Source organism: Plectropomus leopardus, chromosome 18, assembly GCF_008729295.1.
Source record: "Plectropomus leopardus isolate mb chromosome 18, YSFRI_Pleo_2.0, whole genome shotgun sequence".
NCBI lineage: Eukaryota > Metazoa > Chordata > Actinopteri > Perciformes > Serranidae > Plectropomus > Plectropomus leopardus.
Window position 1 is genome coordinate 12951360 of NC_056480.1, and position 16210 is coordinate 12967569.

Here is a 16210-nt window from a genome sequence, read left to right on the forward strand (position 1 = left end):
ACCCTTTGAAACCTGGAGTGACATCAGTTTTCTTGTGTGGCTTTCAAAAGCCTTTCAAACTTTAAACCCGAGCAGCTTGGTGAAACTTCTTTCAGAAACATGGGAAACAAAGCAATAAGCAACATGGCAAAATATGTCTCACAAATGTAAAAAAAAATTAGTAGCCATGGAACACATATTTATTATCATCATGATTATATATCTAAAATTGTTACAAAGCTAAAATCTTTAAGCATGTTTTGATGCTTTTTTTTTTTTTTAAACTAACTCATGTTGTGGTAGAAACCCATGATTGATTGTGAACCTGAAAATGTGCACAAGTCTCCAATGAGGGTGCCATAAGGTTGTGAATAACTTGAGATGTCTAGCAATCATCTCTGTCCTGTGGAAAAAGAACCAAATTTGAGCTCTTTTTTGTTGACTTTGCCATTACTGGCTAATTGAAATATTCGTTATCAAATAAAAAACATTACAACTGACTCCATTTAATCTGTGATCAACTCATGGTCTTTTAAAAATCATACAATTGACACAATTAGGGAAATCATCTCCATTTTAATTAAAACCTATTTTACTTGCTTTGGATCATGTCATACAAATGCTCTCAAGTACAAGTTAAGATTGTCAGCGATCCACTGAAGAACGCAGACAGGTGGAAGATACAGAGAAACAAAAACTTCAAAGTACTACATCTTTTAAATACAAAACAATGACAAGTGGATACTTGGCGTAGAACACTTTTGCTTACATTCTTTTGACAAATAATTTAGAAAAGTTTTGCATTGCAAATGTTTTCAAGATAAGCCAATGAATTCCCTAAGGTCGGAGCACGCTAATGCTAAAATCACATTCAAAATAAACGTAAAAAAAACCAAAACAGGTGTGATTCATAATTGGTTTCAACAGAAGGTTAAACACATCAACTGGGTCATTACAGATATCCATCCCAAATGTTTAAGGTGTGTTTTAGGTCATATATTAACAAAAAAAAAAAAAAAAAAAAGTAATAATAAAAAAAATAAAATCAGTCATCTATAGATAGCAGGGCGTGTTATTGTTTAAAAAGGTCCCTTCACACAGTTATTCCAGATTTCAAAGGGGTGTGCAGGAGCAGGTTGATGCAGAATTGAGTAGTGGTCAAAGCACATTCAAGTGTAACCTTGATTTGCTGCTATTCCAAGCTAAGAGTCCTGGACTGTCACCACTCTCATCTAAATTATAAACACCATCATTTCTCGGCCCGTCAGTCTGGTGGAAAACTACACTGTATGTGTGAGTTCAGCGGTACAGTTCTGCAGCGAGTCAACACGTGTCTCCCTCTGCATCACTCCATGCTGTCCGGGTCCGCCTGCGCCATGTAGGCGTCCAGCTCCGCATCCAGGTGACCTTTGGTCTTTGACATGTAGGCGTCCAGCTGGTTGTCCAGTTGTTCACGGGTCACAGTTGGTCGGCCAACACCTCGGCCCCGCCCGCGGCCGCGACCACCTCGACCGGCAAAACCACCACGGCCACGCAGTCCACCGCGGCCTGTCCAACACACACACACACACACACACACAAAGTGATGATTTAAAGCAATGTCTATGATCATTCAGTTCAAGGTAGAACAGGTTTCACACACATTTTCATGAATAAAATTTCAAAAGTTTTCCATGACTTTTCAAGGACTGAAAATAATTTAAGTTTTCCAGCCGCACTTGCCCAGCGCTTTTCAAACATATACACACATATCACAAAAAATGTTTAAGGGCTGTCTGAAATTTGAAAATCCAAAAATAATTTCTGCTTTCTACAGTTTCTGGCAGTGATAGATGGTGTCATTTTGTTGATTTTAAAGAAAACACACCTTCCAAACAAGTGTTCTTGGGAAAAAAAAAAAAAAAAAACCCAAAAGCCCAAAATGTCTGTTTTCTGTGACACCCCCCCCACCACCACCAAAAAGAAAAAAGAAAACAAATCTCTAAAAAATCTCCACATTTTCTATAAAAATCACCCCCCAAAAAAATCAAAGAAAGAAACCCTGATAGTCTTTTTCCCTGTTTAAATAGAAAAAGTAAAACATTGTCATCCCCTGACCTCTGGCTACTCCTCCTCGTGCTCCTCCTCGAGACAGAGCTCCTCCTCTGCCAGCGGGTCCTCCACGGTGGCGACCTCCTCTCCGCATAGCCAGGCGGCCAGCAGCGCCACGACCCCGCATGGGGCCACCTGAAGATGACACTCGCTTCCCTGTGCAACACAAAGTAACATCATCACTCAGTGCAGGACGAACAGTGAAGACAAAAAAAAGTACACAGCAATATCAAGGTTTCACAGACAATCATTTATTTGTAGCGGGCCGCCACAATTAAATCATCCCCCCGCCACAAATAGATTTTTGGAGCTGAACTGTTAATTAGGAGCGCTACTGGAATACATATATACATTTTTAGTTATTTATATATCAATCAATTATCCTCTTTGTGACCATGAGCAAAAACAATGTTATGGAAACTCTGTGTGACAACACAGAGTGATATACATATATGATTATTAAAAAAAATAACAACCCCCTCTCTCGTCAGCTACCTCCATATGTACACTGTAACTCTGTGGGAAACTGCACAGCCATAGGTGAGACGTTGTGTGAGGTTGTGGATACACACCTCTCAGGGAGAGCGCTCCCCTCATTACTCCTCCTCTGGCACGTCCTCGCAGGCCGCCCCTGGTCATTCCTCGCATCCCTCCTCTTCCTCCAGCAGGTCCTCCACGCATCAGAGTCCCCATCGGCCGGCCCAGCCTGGCCTGGATGTTGCTCTTCCCCAGGCGCTGCTTCAGGCTCTGACACAAGTCATTTAAATGCAATTATGAAAAAATTAAATCAGACAAGGTGGTAATTTTTTTGGGGAAAAAATCACCCAACAAGTTACAGGCACTTGATTAAAGCCACGCTCAAATGACCGTAATCTTGAGTGAAAAAGCAGGTCTCTCATTAATTGAAATGAGATATGTTCATCAGTACAGTGGTTGTTAAACCAGGGTCAACTTTAGCTGTAATGTAAATCCAGTGAGGCACCTTAATGGCCCATCAGATACATCGAAGGACAAATTTGTATTTCTACCATTGACTTTGTCATGACTTAAGATCAAGTTTTTTTCAATGACAACTCTCTGTATGTATTATAAACATTATGCAGTGGTTCAGCATCTGATAATCCGTTTAACACATTCCTTACTCCAACCGAACTTTGAATCAGATTTTATTGTCTCACTGTAACATCACACCCACATCAACATAGCTCCTGCTGTTAGACTTCAGGGCAGTTTTCAGACTGAATCTCTACTCCGAGCCTGATGAGTCAGCCACGCTGCTACAGACTCTCGGGCCTCATGGGGGGGACATGTTTCAGCTGCACTGTGAAGCCTGAAATAAGTTTGACTATTTAACAATTGTGTGCACTTCTACATAATCTAATCCAAACAATCATTGTAAAGACATTTTGAAACTAAGGTCTATGTCAAACACTGTTATATCTGGTTATAAATTGCATGAATCCACGAGGAAGCATGAAAAACATCAAAATACGCTCCACCATATCACACTATTATAAGTTAATATTTGAGCAAACACCGGCCTGCTTTCAAACCCAGGAGACACACCACTCCGCCAGTTCGACAAATTTAATTCTAATAACTGAAACTCACTTTACCAAGGTCTAATTAAAAATGTATAGACCTATTCAGCCTGTGAAAACAGTTGTAGTAACAGAGTGACAAAAGACGCCATTAATAAAAAATACATTGTGGGAAACTTTTTTTGCATCTGGCCCCGACTCCGACTAACAATCACGTTCCGTCAGCCCCCTCCAAAATCTCTCTCCCACATCTCACAACTTTCGGGGAATCACTACTAAAGTGGCTCAGGTACTTGCTTTGGTTTGAGCTGCAGATTGGTCTTGAAATTACTTTTAGCTGCTAAGTGTATAATCTAGCATTTTAAGGCTGGACAGGTAGCAGGTTTATAGCAGTCTACAAAGGACTGATGAGAGCTATTATAAATATAACTCTGGAGGTAGTAAAGAAAAATAATAAGAAAAAATGTTTAAAAAATGCTTTAAGAGTTGGGTGATAGTTGGATGTGTTTGGTTGGGTTGTGTACTCAAATAGAACCAAATTCACATTCTTAATCTTAGCATTGCTGAGAAGTAATGCACGAGTCAAGGTTTTAAGACCCGACTGAATCCAGCCCGCTATGAGAGCCAACCCAACCTGCTCGTCCTGTACAGCAGTGCATTGATCAATGACTTGAACCCAAACTGCAAACTTGCATACCACAGCTGAAAGGTTCTGCTAATAACTAATTGCTGTTGGCTATATTATGTGCTATTTCCAGTACATATCACAACATAAAATGTGCATTTTCTGTTAAAATGTCAGAGAGACAACAGGCACTCAGCAATCTTTTTAGAGGGTATGTCTTAAGCCCATGATCTCTAGCACACAGCTGATAACCTATATGGTTTGTTTACATGAACGCACAGCTGATTGGTACATGGGTTTGTTTTCAACACATTACAGAGTTGCATATTTAACGGATTCACTGTGACAGAGAGACTCTTGCGTGCTTTAAGAACACAGTGTCAGGCCTACATATTTGCAGAGGGAAATATTTTAACAGGACATTATGAACGGAGAGATGTGTCAGACCTTAAGACAGGAAATGAAGGTGTACACTGGATTATTGCACAATGTTTCTGTAAATTTTAACACTTAGTCAAAATGCTGTTTTGTCATTCTATGACTCGACCCCTCCGAAACTATCAGAGCAACCTGACCTGCAGGTTGTGGGTTGACCTGCGCATCACTACTGAGAATTCTTGTCCAAGGCAGGTAAAAAGTTGATGTTTCATGCACTCCTCTTTCATTATCTCTTTCCATGTTTCTAATTTACAACGTGGCTCTACATGGTAGAAAGGTCCACTGACACTCAGCACATCTGATCATTGGCCTCACCTGCTTGTGATTCAGAGCAGCTTGCACTGAGGGCCGGTTCTCCATCTGCTGGGCCAGCCGGCGATTGCGGGCACTGGCCAAATGCTGCTGTTGCATGGTGGCTCGAATGCTTACCGCAGTGGGCTGCTTGTTCTTCAGCATGTTAGTGAAGCTTTAGAGGTGGGAGGGAAAAAGAGGGAGGAAGTAAAAGAAGGGGAAAGGGGATATACAGAGGAGGAGGAAGCAGGGTTCCACATCAAGTAATTTGACTGACAGATGAAGCCACGACGTACACTGTGGTGGCTCTTTTGTTATGCACTTATGTTGGCACTCATTTTCTCTCTCAATCACATGACAATCCAGCATGATTTATACTTGAATTTAGCACAAACAAGCACAAGAAGGAAGGCGAACTAAGATAAAGAAGAGAAACTCACAGTGCAGAGACAGACTGAAGGAGAGAGGCAGAGAGAAGGTGCCAGAAGAAGAGCGCAATTTGCCACTTACAGGCCTCCAGCTGACTGGCTGGGGTGTCATCGTGCTGCAGCAGCAGAGGCCCTGGACGTGAGGAGTGCTTGGCCACCCAGCCACTTACAGCATGGACCGTGACTTGTGGTTTAACCACTAAGAGACTCAGAAGGGAAGGAGAGATGGGAGGGGGAATGGTGAGCTCTTTGTCACGTCCAAGCTAGGACTGAGTACCTGGTCTTTTAAAGAGTTGGAGCAGAGAGGAGAAAGTAGAGCTAGGCGATAAAATGGTAATTATCTCGATTTAATTTTCCTCAATAGCGATATAGTAAATGTTTGATGAATCCTCCACATAATTAAACCACCCATATGCCTGAAGAGAGGGGCAGTAATGCAATGTCATTAACTAGAGGAAGACAGAGCAGCAGCTGTAGAAGATGACAGCGAGACCCAGTGACTAACCAAACTGCCACTGATGTGTTCAGCACTGCTTTAATGTTACATTAAATGTTCATTAAGTTATTTTTGGCATGACTGTTTAAACCCTGGATAATATTACGCTGTGACTGAATTCAAGACATACCGTCAGCTACAGTTGCTTTAAAGATTACTCAACTATTCTAACAGTATATTAGCAAGTTAAACACTTTCATATAATGATATAATGTGACTGAAGGTAACTTGAAATAAACTTTTATACATTAACACGCCTGTAAAGATGATTTCCGCCTCGGTCACATAGGATAGACTTTTGTGGCTACTTTGCAATGTGATCTAAGTCTGTCTTTTGTTATTGTTTTAAGAAATGGCAGAAATTGAAGGTGTAAAACTTGTGCAGCGAGTGCTGACCACACTTGAGTTTTTTAAAATTAGCCTATTTACTCCGTTTCCATTGTCACTAAAACAAACACATTTTAAACCATCTCTACAGAGTTTGACATGCTGCTGACCAGGATTAATATTCTTCGTCTGTTTATTATTTCATTTATTAACATTATTTTGATCATCACTGTTATGAATCAGATTTGTGACATGTTCTGCTGTTTGTCAAATTTGTTATTTTCTGACAATAAATAACAATTTAAACCACAGTTAACCTTGTGATGTCTTCCAACCTTCACTTAGGAGCAAAGATCAGTCTTTAAAATTTTAAGAAATAATGATGTGGCTTATTAGGTAGATAATTATCGATGTCGACTAATATGAACATTTTAAATCGTGATAATATTTTTTTAGCTATTATCGCCCAACTCTAGAAGAGAGAATGACAAAACAGGGAGATAAAGGAGCATGTGCTTCACTTCCACTGATTTGAGAGAGGCAGAAAGGATAAAGATGTGCCCCGTCTTCCTTGTTTAGCATTAGCTTTCCTCTCCCCTTTACAGGTGTATACGTGTTGTATACTGTGCTGTTAAGTAACAGGGAGCAGGAGTGCCAGGGCATCTGCAGGACAGTGGTCTGGTCCAGCATAGGCTTACCAAGGCTTACCCAGTATGACCACTACCCTCTCCCCTTGTCTGTATGTGTGCACTGCTCACACAAGATATTTGGCCCATGCAAGCCCATTCTGCTCCATGTTACAATCACATTTAACTTTGCAGCTGCATAGGGAAGCGACGACAGAACCAAAAAAGTTGAGTGAGCAGCGCACACACTGGGGACAGTTAGAATAGCATCCATGTCGGGTCCGGTCCCCAACAGTAGCCTTCCGTAGGGAGCACTAGAACCTTCACAAGCCAAGGCTGGCCCTTGCATCTGGTGTCTAACTGCTGACAGGGTGCGTGGCGCCTCACCGCTCATTTAGGGACACTTTGGTGGTACTTTTCAGCACAACTTTTTGGGAGGAGGGTGCGCTCATTTTGACAGACTTCGCTTGCAGGCTCCTGGAAACAAACGGGACAGAAAATAACAAAAACAGTCAACTTGTAGTCATAATAAGGGATGTGATGAACATTTAGACTGCAATAACATATGGTATCGGCGAGGACAGTTGACTTAACATTGCATTAAATGTATAACACTGAGATAGGGTTACTGTTGATATTATTTATTCTGAACTTAATGAACAATAATTCTCAAACAGGCTTGGTTCTGATAGTTTAATTTTGGAACATAATTTCTTTCTTTGCTATATCGATTTGCAAAGAACATTTAAGAAAGCATCCGAGTAATAAACTTTTATTCAATCTTCTAATGTCTAATGGACTGTACGTTTTTATATTTTAATAAGTCCAATAGAGTAAAAGTTGTCTTTAAGGAAACAGACAGCAGAGACGTCAGTTTTGGAAATCTCTTGGTTAAGCTTATATAAAACTTTAAGACAATATATGTCAACTATAAGACAATCAGCTTCGCAATTTTAAATCAGGACTTACAGTTTTTAGAAAAATGTTCATGAGATGTAAAGTGAGTAGGCTACATATGTACATATTTAATTTGTTGGATATATATTTAATTAAAATTCCATATTTTCAGCAGCTCATCTTGTTTTTAAGTAGCTTGATACTGACACCCAGCACTGTTCAGCCTTATCAGACAACAAAAGCTGGATCAGATCTTCAAGGTTGTTAGCTAAATATTCAATAGAAGAGTTAAACATGCTGGACGCAAAAAATAATTAGAATAGATAAAGCACTTGAAAGGAATAAAACGCCATCGAACACTGACTATGCTGTAAGCACAATTGCTGGGTTAAAGATAATTAGAGAGAAATTAAAAATCATCTGACAAACAACATACTGAATGGTATTGTTTGGTTATTTCTAAATATCTGGGTGATTTAAGCCTTTGAAACCTGGAACGGCTTTTCTTGTGTTGCTTTCAGATGCATTTCACAAGTATTAAACCTTTGAACTGGGGAAAAAAAGGAAATGAGCCACTTTATAAGAAATCTTCCACAAATTGCAAGAAATTGGTAGATTTTTAAAAAAAAATTCTTAATGAAGCTAGGGAAAAATGTTTGGAGAAACTAGGGAAAATATATTTACAACCATCATAATTCAATATCAAAAATGATTTTTACAAATTATTACACGTTTTAAGTACTTTTTCCAGGTCATTCACTTATTTGTTTTTTTGTATTTCAATTTAGTTTTGTTGTTTTACCAGTTTTCTATTTAAAAAAAAAAAAAACAACAACTAATTCTCAGGTTATTTTCTTGTAATTTTTAGTGACTTTCTTGTCATTTTTGGGGTGTTTTTTCTTTAATTGGTTATAACCTTCTTTAACATTTAATGTTGTTGAAAGAAAGCTAATTTGAGCAGGTTTCAAAAGGTTAAGCAGTGTTTACGATTCAGAAATTTGAATTACCTTTGGAGAAAAAGTGTTACTTCCCCTCCCTAACCAAGAAATATTTACAACCACAATTGCCAGTTTGGTTGTCTCTCTCAGTCTTAGAAAGCCCTTTAACACATGAGGATGTTTCTAATTTGGCCTGGATTATTTTATAAATCAAACGTTATTATTAACCCTTTTTTTCCATCAGCCAAAACTATTGCTGAACAAGGAAGGGGAGCCTAATAACAAGATGGTGTGCTGCAATAATCATTAGGCCACTGGGTAACATTAGGGCAGGTGAAATGTTTCAACAGCTGCCTGGTCATATATCACAGAGAAACATATGCAGCACAAGTATTTTCCTTCTCATGTGTAATAAAGTTTTTTGGTTTGGCTCATTATTTTAGCTAAATTTCACATTCCTCAAATAATTTTTAAAAGAAACCGCCCTCATATACAACTTTAAAACAATCTTATCTATACATATGCCTTAAAACAATATCAAAGTTAGAAAAATCAAAACAATAAAAACTGCAAATCCTAATATTACAATTTTACTATATAACTTATTTGGTGTTTATAAGCGTGTCTATTATACTTGCGTCATCCTGATTTGTACCAATTTGTCTCATTATTTTCATTTGTAAATTTTAGTATCGACAACTGAATGTTTTCAAAACTTTTGATAGAAAACAAAAAAAAAATCTTCACAAGAAAACTGATGTTGATGTTTCAAACGGTTAACTAGGCCCTGAGTCACACAAGCAGAACAAATTGCTAATTCGACATGTAGTTTTTGTTGTAAATCATATAAGAAACTTAATAGCAATTTAAGCGCCTATAATAACATTTTAACGCATTTTTTTTTTTTACTTACAGTGAATGTTGCGTCGGTCGAAAAAAAGCCTTTCAGCCAGCTAGGATTAGCTTTAGTAGCTAGCTAGCGTTAGCTGGTGACCGGCACGGTGAGGCCGTGTGGTGTGTCCTTATTTTCAATTTAAATATAACCTATAATGTGCTACTCTGCTAACTAATAATGAAGAAACGTGCAAAGTCTAGCTGGATTCTCTGAATAGCCCTAAATTGCTGGAGACAGGCTTCTTTAACGCGTCTCCCCAAAATGGTGCTGCTAGCTAAAGTGACTGCTGTCCCCGGGAAGAAAATGGAGAGGTGCTCTTGACTCCGACGTCACGAAGACGTCGCTTCCGGTCTGCCCGTGTTGATGTTTTACTAAAATGGCGTCAGCGGCTCTAGTTGCGACTTCTTCGGGCAAAGATGCGATCGCCGAGGGGTTGCTGGACCTCCTGAGACCGGCTGTTCAGCAGCTCGACCTGCACGTGCACTCAGTCAGGTAAATTTTGTGTTAAATCCTAAATGACGTCATGTATTGGCTTGCATTAACCATCCCGCCTGTCTGCCGTCCCTTTACTGTCTCGTGACCCTCCACAATATTTGGGGCCCGATGGTGTTTATTATTATTTTATTCAAAATATTGAGAATTTACTTTTGATGCATATCAGTTAACTCTCCCACGTGAGCCTTTGTCGTTTCAGCAATTATATGTCATTTTGTTTTAAGCTTTAAATGTTGTACAAAACTGCTCTTATACTGCATTATATTCTTTACTGTATCATCTGTCTATCCTCTGGATTAATGTGATTCTTTTCTTCTTTGCAGAGAAAGCCAGGTAGAATTAAGAGAACACATAGATAATCTGGCCACAGGTAATTTGTAGAACATCTGTTATGTATTTTTCCCAAATTGTGGTGTTTTGTTATTTCTTTTCTTATCAAAATTAAAGGTCCAGAGTGTAGGATTTAGGGTGAAATGCTGGCAGATATGGTATATGGTAGGCATAAATAAACTGAAGCTAAGTTTTGTTTCTGTTACCTTAAAATGAGATGTTTAGCTCTACAAGTAGGGCGAGTCCTCTTTCACAGAGACCGTCAGTATGTTTTTATTGTAGCCCAGAAAAAAACAAATCAAACCCCAAATATGTTTACATGACGTTTGACCGGATTATCGTGTTAGCCAGACTAAAACTGGACTTTTAAAATACATTTATCATGTTAATCCAACTGAAACTGTACTCGGCTGAATATCTCAAAGTCGGACTAACACACCTAGTTGATGCAGTTGGGGTTCAGTTTAGTCTTTCATACACCTCAGTAACGCCTCAACTGGCATAGGTGTTCTGTGTATGCTGTGTTGACCCGGAAGTCGAACAGCAGAAATTTGTAAGAAAGATGGGGGAAAAAAAACAAAGAAGAAGAAGAAGGGAAGAAAACAAAACAAGACAAATGTTAAAAGTAAAGCAAAGATGATTAATGAAATATACAGCACTGAAAAGTCTTCCATATTTTCACTGTTTGCTGCAAGCTAACTTGTTTTGGCTGTGACACAACAGATTTACCAGAAGAAGGTCGAATTGCAACGATCAAAAAGGGGCATATTCCCACTTACCATGGAGGAATCTGACATCTGTAAATAAATCGATTCTTTCCCAGTGCTTGTATACTGGCAAACAGGCGGTAGTCCAGTTAAATAGCCTAATTAAGCTATAACTGTAGCCCAATTTATCTGTGCATGTAAACATACTGACTGACTCTAGATTGGGCCAATCACATTTTTGCATCAGCCAGCGTTTGGCCTAAAGGAGAAGTTTGAGTTCTGCAACCTCAACCCTTCAATGCCTTTAAATCTTTCACACTAGACCTTTAAGATCAGCTTTTGTTTCTAAATAAATGTATTAAGTACATTAAATAACATGTTTGTTATACATTGGTTTGATCTTGTGTGTATTGTAATGTGCACTCTTTGCAGAGTTATGCCGGATAAATGAGCATCAGAAGGTGGCTTTAGACCTGGATCCTTATGTGAAGAAGCTGCTGAATGCAAGACGTAGAGTTGTGCTAGTAAACAACATACTACAGAATGCTCAGGTCAGTGGCAAGATTTTGGTTATGGGGAAAAAAAAGCTGCACTAATAAACATTTTAACACATTACTCTTGGTTGAACAGTATTTTTGAACAATTTAAACTTTTGGTTGGACTGCAATACTCACGTGATCTTGCCTCTGGCCCAGACCGGCATTAATGGGAAAACAACACCCAGGTGAATGCAGTAACCTTCGCTCCTTAACCGGCGAGATGCAGTGACACGCTGCCACTAATTTCGGTGTGTCCACCACCGAGCAGCGCTAAAACCTTGATCCAAGTTAGTCTGTAATGAGATTTAAAGAGAGACTGAATAAGTGAGAGATACATGAAGAGAAGAAACCACCTTGAAGTTTTCACAGACATCAGTTCCTGTTGCTTTCTACTGTTTACCTGTTCTGCTGCCTGTCAATAACACAAACACACACACACACACACACACACACACACACACACACACACAGATAGGCAGACTCGTCTGCTGCAGTGCCCCGTACACATGTCTCCTACTGGCAGTGCGAATGTACTTCATGGCCTATTTTTTTTTTTACCCATGTTTAAAAAACTTGTGTGCAGGCGGTAATTTGGGGGGGAAAGGGGTAAAACTCACTTGGTTAAACTTTATCAGGACTTGTAAGTTATACATACTCAAGGGCAGAGCTGCTCTAGGTGACAGGCTGCCTGCGAGGCTTCCACGTGTTCACATCTACCTCTTGCTCCTCCGCAGCTCCAGTTCAAATATGTCCAAGTCTCGAGTTTAAAAACAAAAAAGGGCAGACAAACAGTAAAACAATATGCAAACAATCAAATAACCTAAATATTCTCTCCTCAGGAACGTCTGAGGCGACTCAACCACAATGTGGCCAAGGAGACAGCGCGAAGAAAGACCATGCTGGAGGCTTCAGGAGTGTTCACCTCCCGCTCCCCCAGTAAACCCTGAGCCGCTGCTTCCTGCTTTGTGAAGAGGGACACAGGAAACTGTAACATGATGAGTCTTTCTTCGCCATTTAGTTAACCGTTTGTCTAATGACGTACTGATGTCCTGCACTGCTTTATGTGATGTTGTCGTAATAAAAATCCTGGATGCTATCTGTTTACCGTTAGGCAGCTGCAAAATGGCAAAATACAATAGAATCAGCTTTACAGGTGCTTTTCACAGGGTTCGTACAAGGTGCTTGAAGTGTTTGAATTCGACACTCTATCTATCTATCTATAAAGTACTTGAATATAATTGAGAGGAAAACAGGATGATGAATAATTTTATTAAATGTATTAGATAATTGTGTTAAGCTGTGGTTGCAGTTATTTTCTAATGCTGTGTTAGTGCAAATGGGTCGGTTAACAGCAGTAAATACTCGGCACCGGCCTGCAAAACAGCCATACTGAAGCAGCGTGAGCAGTTAGCATGAGTTCTGATCTGTATTTTGGCAGTGCATAAGCAGCAATTATTAATAATAAATTGATTTTAGGCACTGGTAGCATGTGGTTGCTCCATTTACAAATTTGCACAATTTTCTTGTAACAGATAGTTACGGTGAAAACAGTTTCTTAAATAAAAATGAGTGCTTAAAAAAAGTACTTGAAAATCCTTGAATTTGATTCGCCCCTGTCTGTACGAACCCTGTTATCATCATGCTAACGTGTCTCCTCCCCACTAACGTCAATTGTGTGTCTTCCTCTCATCTTGGCTGCTCCTAGCAAGGGAGTGAGTGAGAGAAGTGAGAATGAAAGTGCCGAAACTGCCAAATGAGAAATTATTGATTCTAAGTGGCATCAGAAGATGTGTCTAATGGCTAACCAGAATGCATTGGAGTACTGGTAACTGTTTATCATTTAACTGGTGATGCCGCACTGTTACTGGTGTTTTTGTGATCTGCATTGTGTTCTGCAACATTTCTATTCTTGTTTACATTTTTACGTTGTAAAATTTGTTAATACAAGTAAATGCAGTTACACCAAAAGTGTAAGAGAGTTTGCACAATTGTTGAGCCTCTTGGCCCTGACAGCACTGTGATGACACAACATTGACAATTGATAACGTACCCCTGGTGAATCAGTGAGTAATTTTTTCCGTTTTTTTTTTCCAGTCTGAAACCTTATTTTTCTATCTTGACAGGACATATCTACTTACACTTGTGACTGTATTATTAAGGAATATTGCTGTAAATATTTTTGATCAAATACACATTTGTTTGCAGCACTTCTGCATTCTACTGCAGAATCATTAGCTTACACTAAAATTGCACTGGTGTGACAGTACATGTACATGATCATTTGTTTCTGTCACTTCACCAGAACTGTCAAACTGACCACACATCGTCCTGCGGGCTCTGGCTTTATTAATCTGGTATTAATCCTTTGGAATCTGAGAAATTGGCTTGATTGCTTTAGAAAACACTGGAAGACGGCATTGAGCAACGAAAAAAGAAATGACCCAGAATTAGCAAGAAAGTATTAAATAATACAAGAAAACTACCTGAAAAAATTGGGGAAAAAATGAACAAAAAAAATGAAAAAGAATACAAAAACAAACGAGGCAAACAAGACTTGAAAATGGGCTTTAAAAATAATTATTCTGTATCATACTTTTAAATATCTAATTATGATAATATTATGAAAAAAAATCTTGCCAAATTACTAATGCCATTTTCCCCCATGTTTTTGAAAGAAATCAAACCAATTTTCAAAGGTTTCAGTACTTTTAAAAGACGCCTGAAAACAGCACAAAAAGTGGTATCACTACAGGTTTAACACCTGGTCATTCTCCAGTAATCAGTAATCCTGTCTCTAGCATCAGAAATTAATTGGGGTAAAAAGGAAACAACACACACAACATTTAAAATTATGTTACAGGAGTAAGACATATAAAAAATTAGGGTATTATTAGTAGTAATATATTTTTTAAAAAAAATGGTATTTCCATATGTTATGTTATTTTATTTTATTTTACTTTATTTTATTTTATTTTATTTTATTTTCAGATTTTCATTATTTGTACATCACATTAAAGACCTGGTTCAAATGAAAGTGAATTCAAACAGTTCAGAGGGCCACTTACACATTCATCACATCACTGACTGTAGCTCAGCATTATGCAGATATACAATAAGGATAATGCTGATTGGTTGTTTACCTTCAATTATGTAAGTGATTATTTCCAAAAGTAGAGTTGTGGGCAATTTCTTAATCCAATTCACGAATGTTGGTTTACTGGTGGTCTTTCAAGAGCGTGATATAACTTTTTGCTAGTAGTAAACAAAAACCTCAGGAAACAATAATGTTCAGAAGTATATGATGTTTATCAGGTTGTAAATCTAGAGTGAAAAAGATCTGGTAAAATGTACAATTTACATCACATACACTCCCTGGTCCCTTTTAAGTTATTCTGGTGTCACAGATGTCCTTGTCAGCCAATTATATCTAGTTTATTTAATCAGTTTAATAATATACTGAATACTTAAGTATAATTTCAGGTACTTGTACTTTACTTTACCATTTTCTTTTCATGCCACTTTATGCTTTTTTCTCCACTACATTTCAGCAGCAAATATTGTCCTTTTTACTTTCAAGTCATTATCTGACAGCTTAAAAATTAAGATTTTTGCATAAAAAACACGAGAAGAGCTTATAAAATATGATGTTTGTAATAAAATCACCAAACAGTTTACACAAGTAGAGATTCAACAGTTAGTTGTTCAATCAATCAATGGATTCACAGAAAATTAATTGCCAACTATTTTAAAAAACATGTAAGTCTTTTTTTTAATTGTTTTTTTTTTTTTTTTATATATATTTTTTTTTTAGTTTTGGGGTGTCTTTTCCCTAAGTCTTATGATTTAGCATTTTAAATGATATTTTTCTTTGTTTTTAATAATTTTTAGTTTTGGGGTGTTTTTTTTAATGATAATTTTGGGTTGTTTTTTTAGATTTGTCTGCATTGGGTACTTTCACTTTAATACTTTAAATAGGGGCTACTTCCTCCATTCCTCTGTTTTTTCTAAATAATGTGTTTGGTGGTGTGTTGAATTTTTTAAATGATTTTTTTCTATCCTTTTTTATAATCTTGAGTTTTGTGGTGTTTTTTGTGTATTAAAAAATAATTTTAAGTTTTGTGGTGTTTTTTCTATATATTTTTAAAAATAATGTTGAGGTTTTTGGGGTGTTTTAAAGAAAGATTTGTCTGCATTAGGTTTTACTTCAAATACTTTTGTACATTTAGTACAATAGTATATTTTCCTGATTATACTTTAACTTAAGAATAATTTTCAATGCAGGACTTTAACATGTAATGGGGTATTTTCACAGGGTGGTAGGCTATTCATACTTTTACTCAAGTACAGGATCTGAATGCTTCTACCACCGGTCTGAGTGAGTCACAATGCAAAAGGCATTGTTTTTCGTAGATTTGTAAAATATGCAAGACTGAACTAATATATTTCCTCCATTAACACTTGAACTGAGGATGCAGGGTCACAGACTGTGTATTAGTGCGGAAAACACAGAACAAGTCATCGCTTTCTTAAGCATGTTGGCTCTGACCATAAAAGAGAGGAGTGTTGC

The 16210-nt window shown here is 38.0% G+C and overlaps 2 protein-coding genes across 2 annotated transcripts; one reads left to right on the forward strand and one right to left on the reverse strand.

Moving 5' to 3' along the window:
- Positions 1-535: 535 nt before the first annotated feature.
- chtopa (chromatin target of PRMT1a) lies at positions 536-9873 on the reverse strand. Its single transcript, XM_042506364.1, has 6 exons — positions 9591-9873; positions 7230-7319; positions 4990-5140; positions 2643-2817; positions 2077-2226; positions 536-1527 (listed from the first exon to the last, which is right to left on the reverse strand). Exons 2-6 carry the CDS (start codon positions 7292-7294, stop codon positions 1325-1327), a joined length of 744 nt encoding a protein of 247 aa, XP_042362298.1. The 5' UTR covers positions 7295-7319; positions 9591-9873; the 3' UTR covers positions 536-1324.
- A 56-nt stretch (positions 9874-9929) lies between these two features.
- snapin (SNAP associated protein) lies at positions 9930-13611 on the forward strand. The gene is made up of 4 exons (XM_042506365.1): positions 9930-10064; positions 10391-10437; positions 11537-11655; positions 12483-13611. The coding sequence occupies exons 1-4, from the start codon at positions 9949-9951 to the stop codon at positions 12588-12590; spliced, it is 390 nt and encodes a 129-aa protein (XP_042362299.1). The 5' UTR covers positions 9930-9948; the 3' UTR covers positions 12591-13611.
- The last annotated feature ends 2599 nt before the right edge of the window (positions 13612-16210 follow it).

Excerpts from the sequence above, each read along its gene's own strand:
- chtopa (XM_042506364.1), bottom strand. The coding sequence starts at position 7,294 with ATGAGCGCACCCTCCTCCCAAAAAGTTGTGCTGAAAAGTACCACCAAA. Across the intron at positions 2,227-2,642 it reads GGGAGCGCTCTCCCTGAGAG|GGAAGCGAGTGTCATCTTCA; the intron begins GTGTGTATCCAC and ends TGTGTTGCACAG. Across the intron at positions 1,528-2,076 it reads ACGAGGAGGAGTAGCCAGAG|GCCGCGGTGGACTGCGTGGC; the intron begins GTCAGGGGATGA and ends TGTGTTGGACAG.
- snapin (XM_042506365.1), top strand. The coding sequence starts at position 9,949 with ATGGCGTCAGCGGCTCTAGTTGCGACTTCTTCGGGCAAAGATGCGATC. Across the intron at positions 10,438-11,536 it reads CATAGATAATCTGGCCACAG|AGTTATGCCGGATAAATGAG; the intron begins GTAATTTGTAGA and ends CACTCTTTGCAG. Across the intron at positions 11,656-12,482 it reads ACATACTACAGAATGCTCAG|GAACGTCTGAGGCGACTCAA; the intron begins GTCAGTGGCAAG and ends TTCTCTCCTCAG.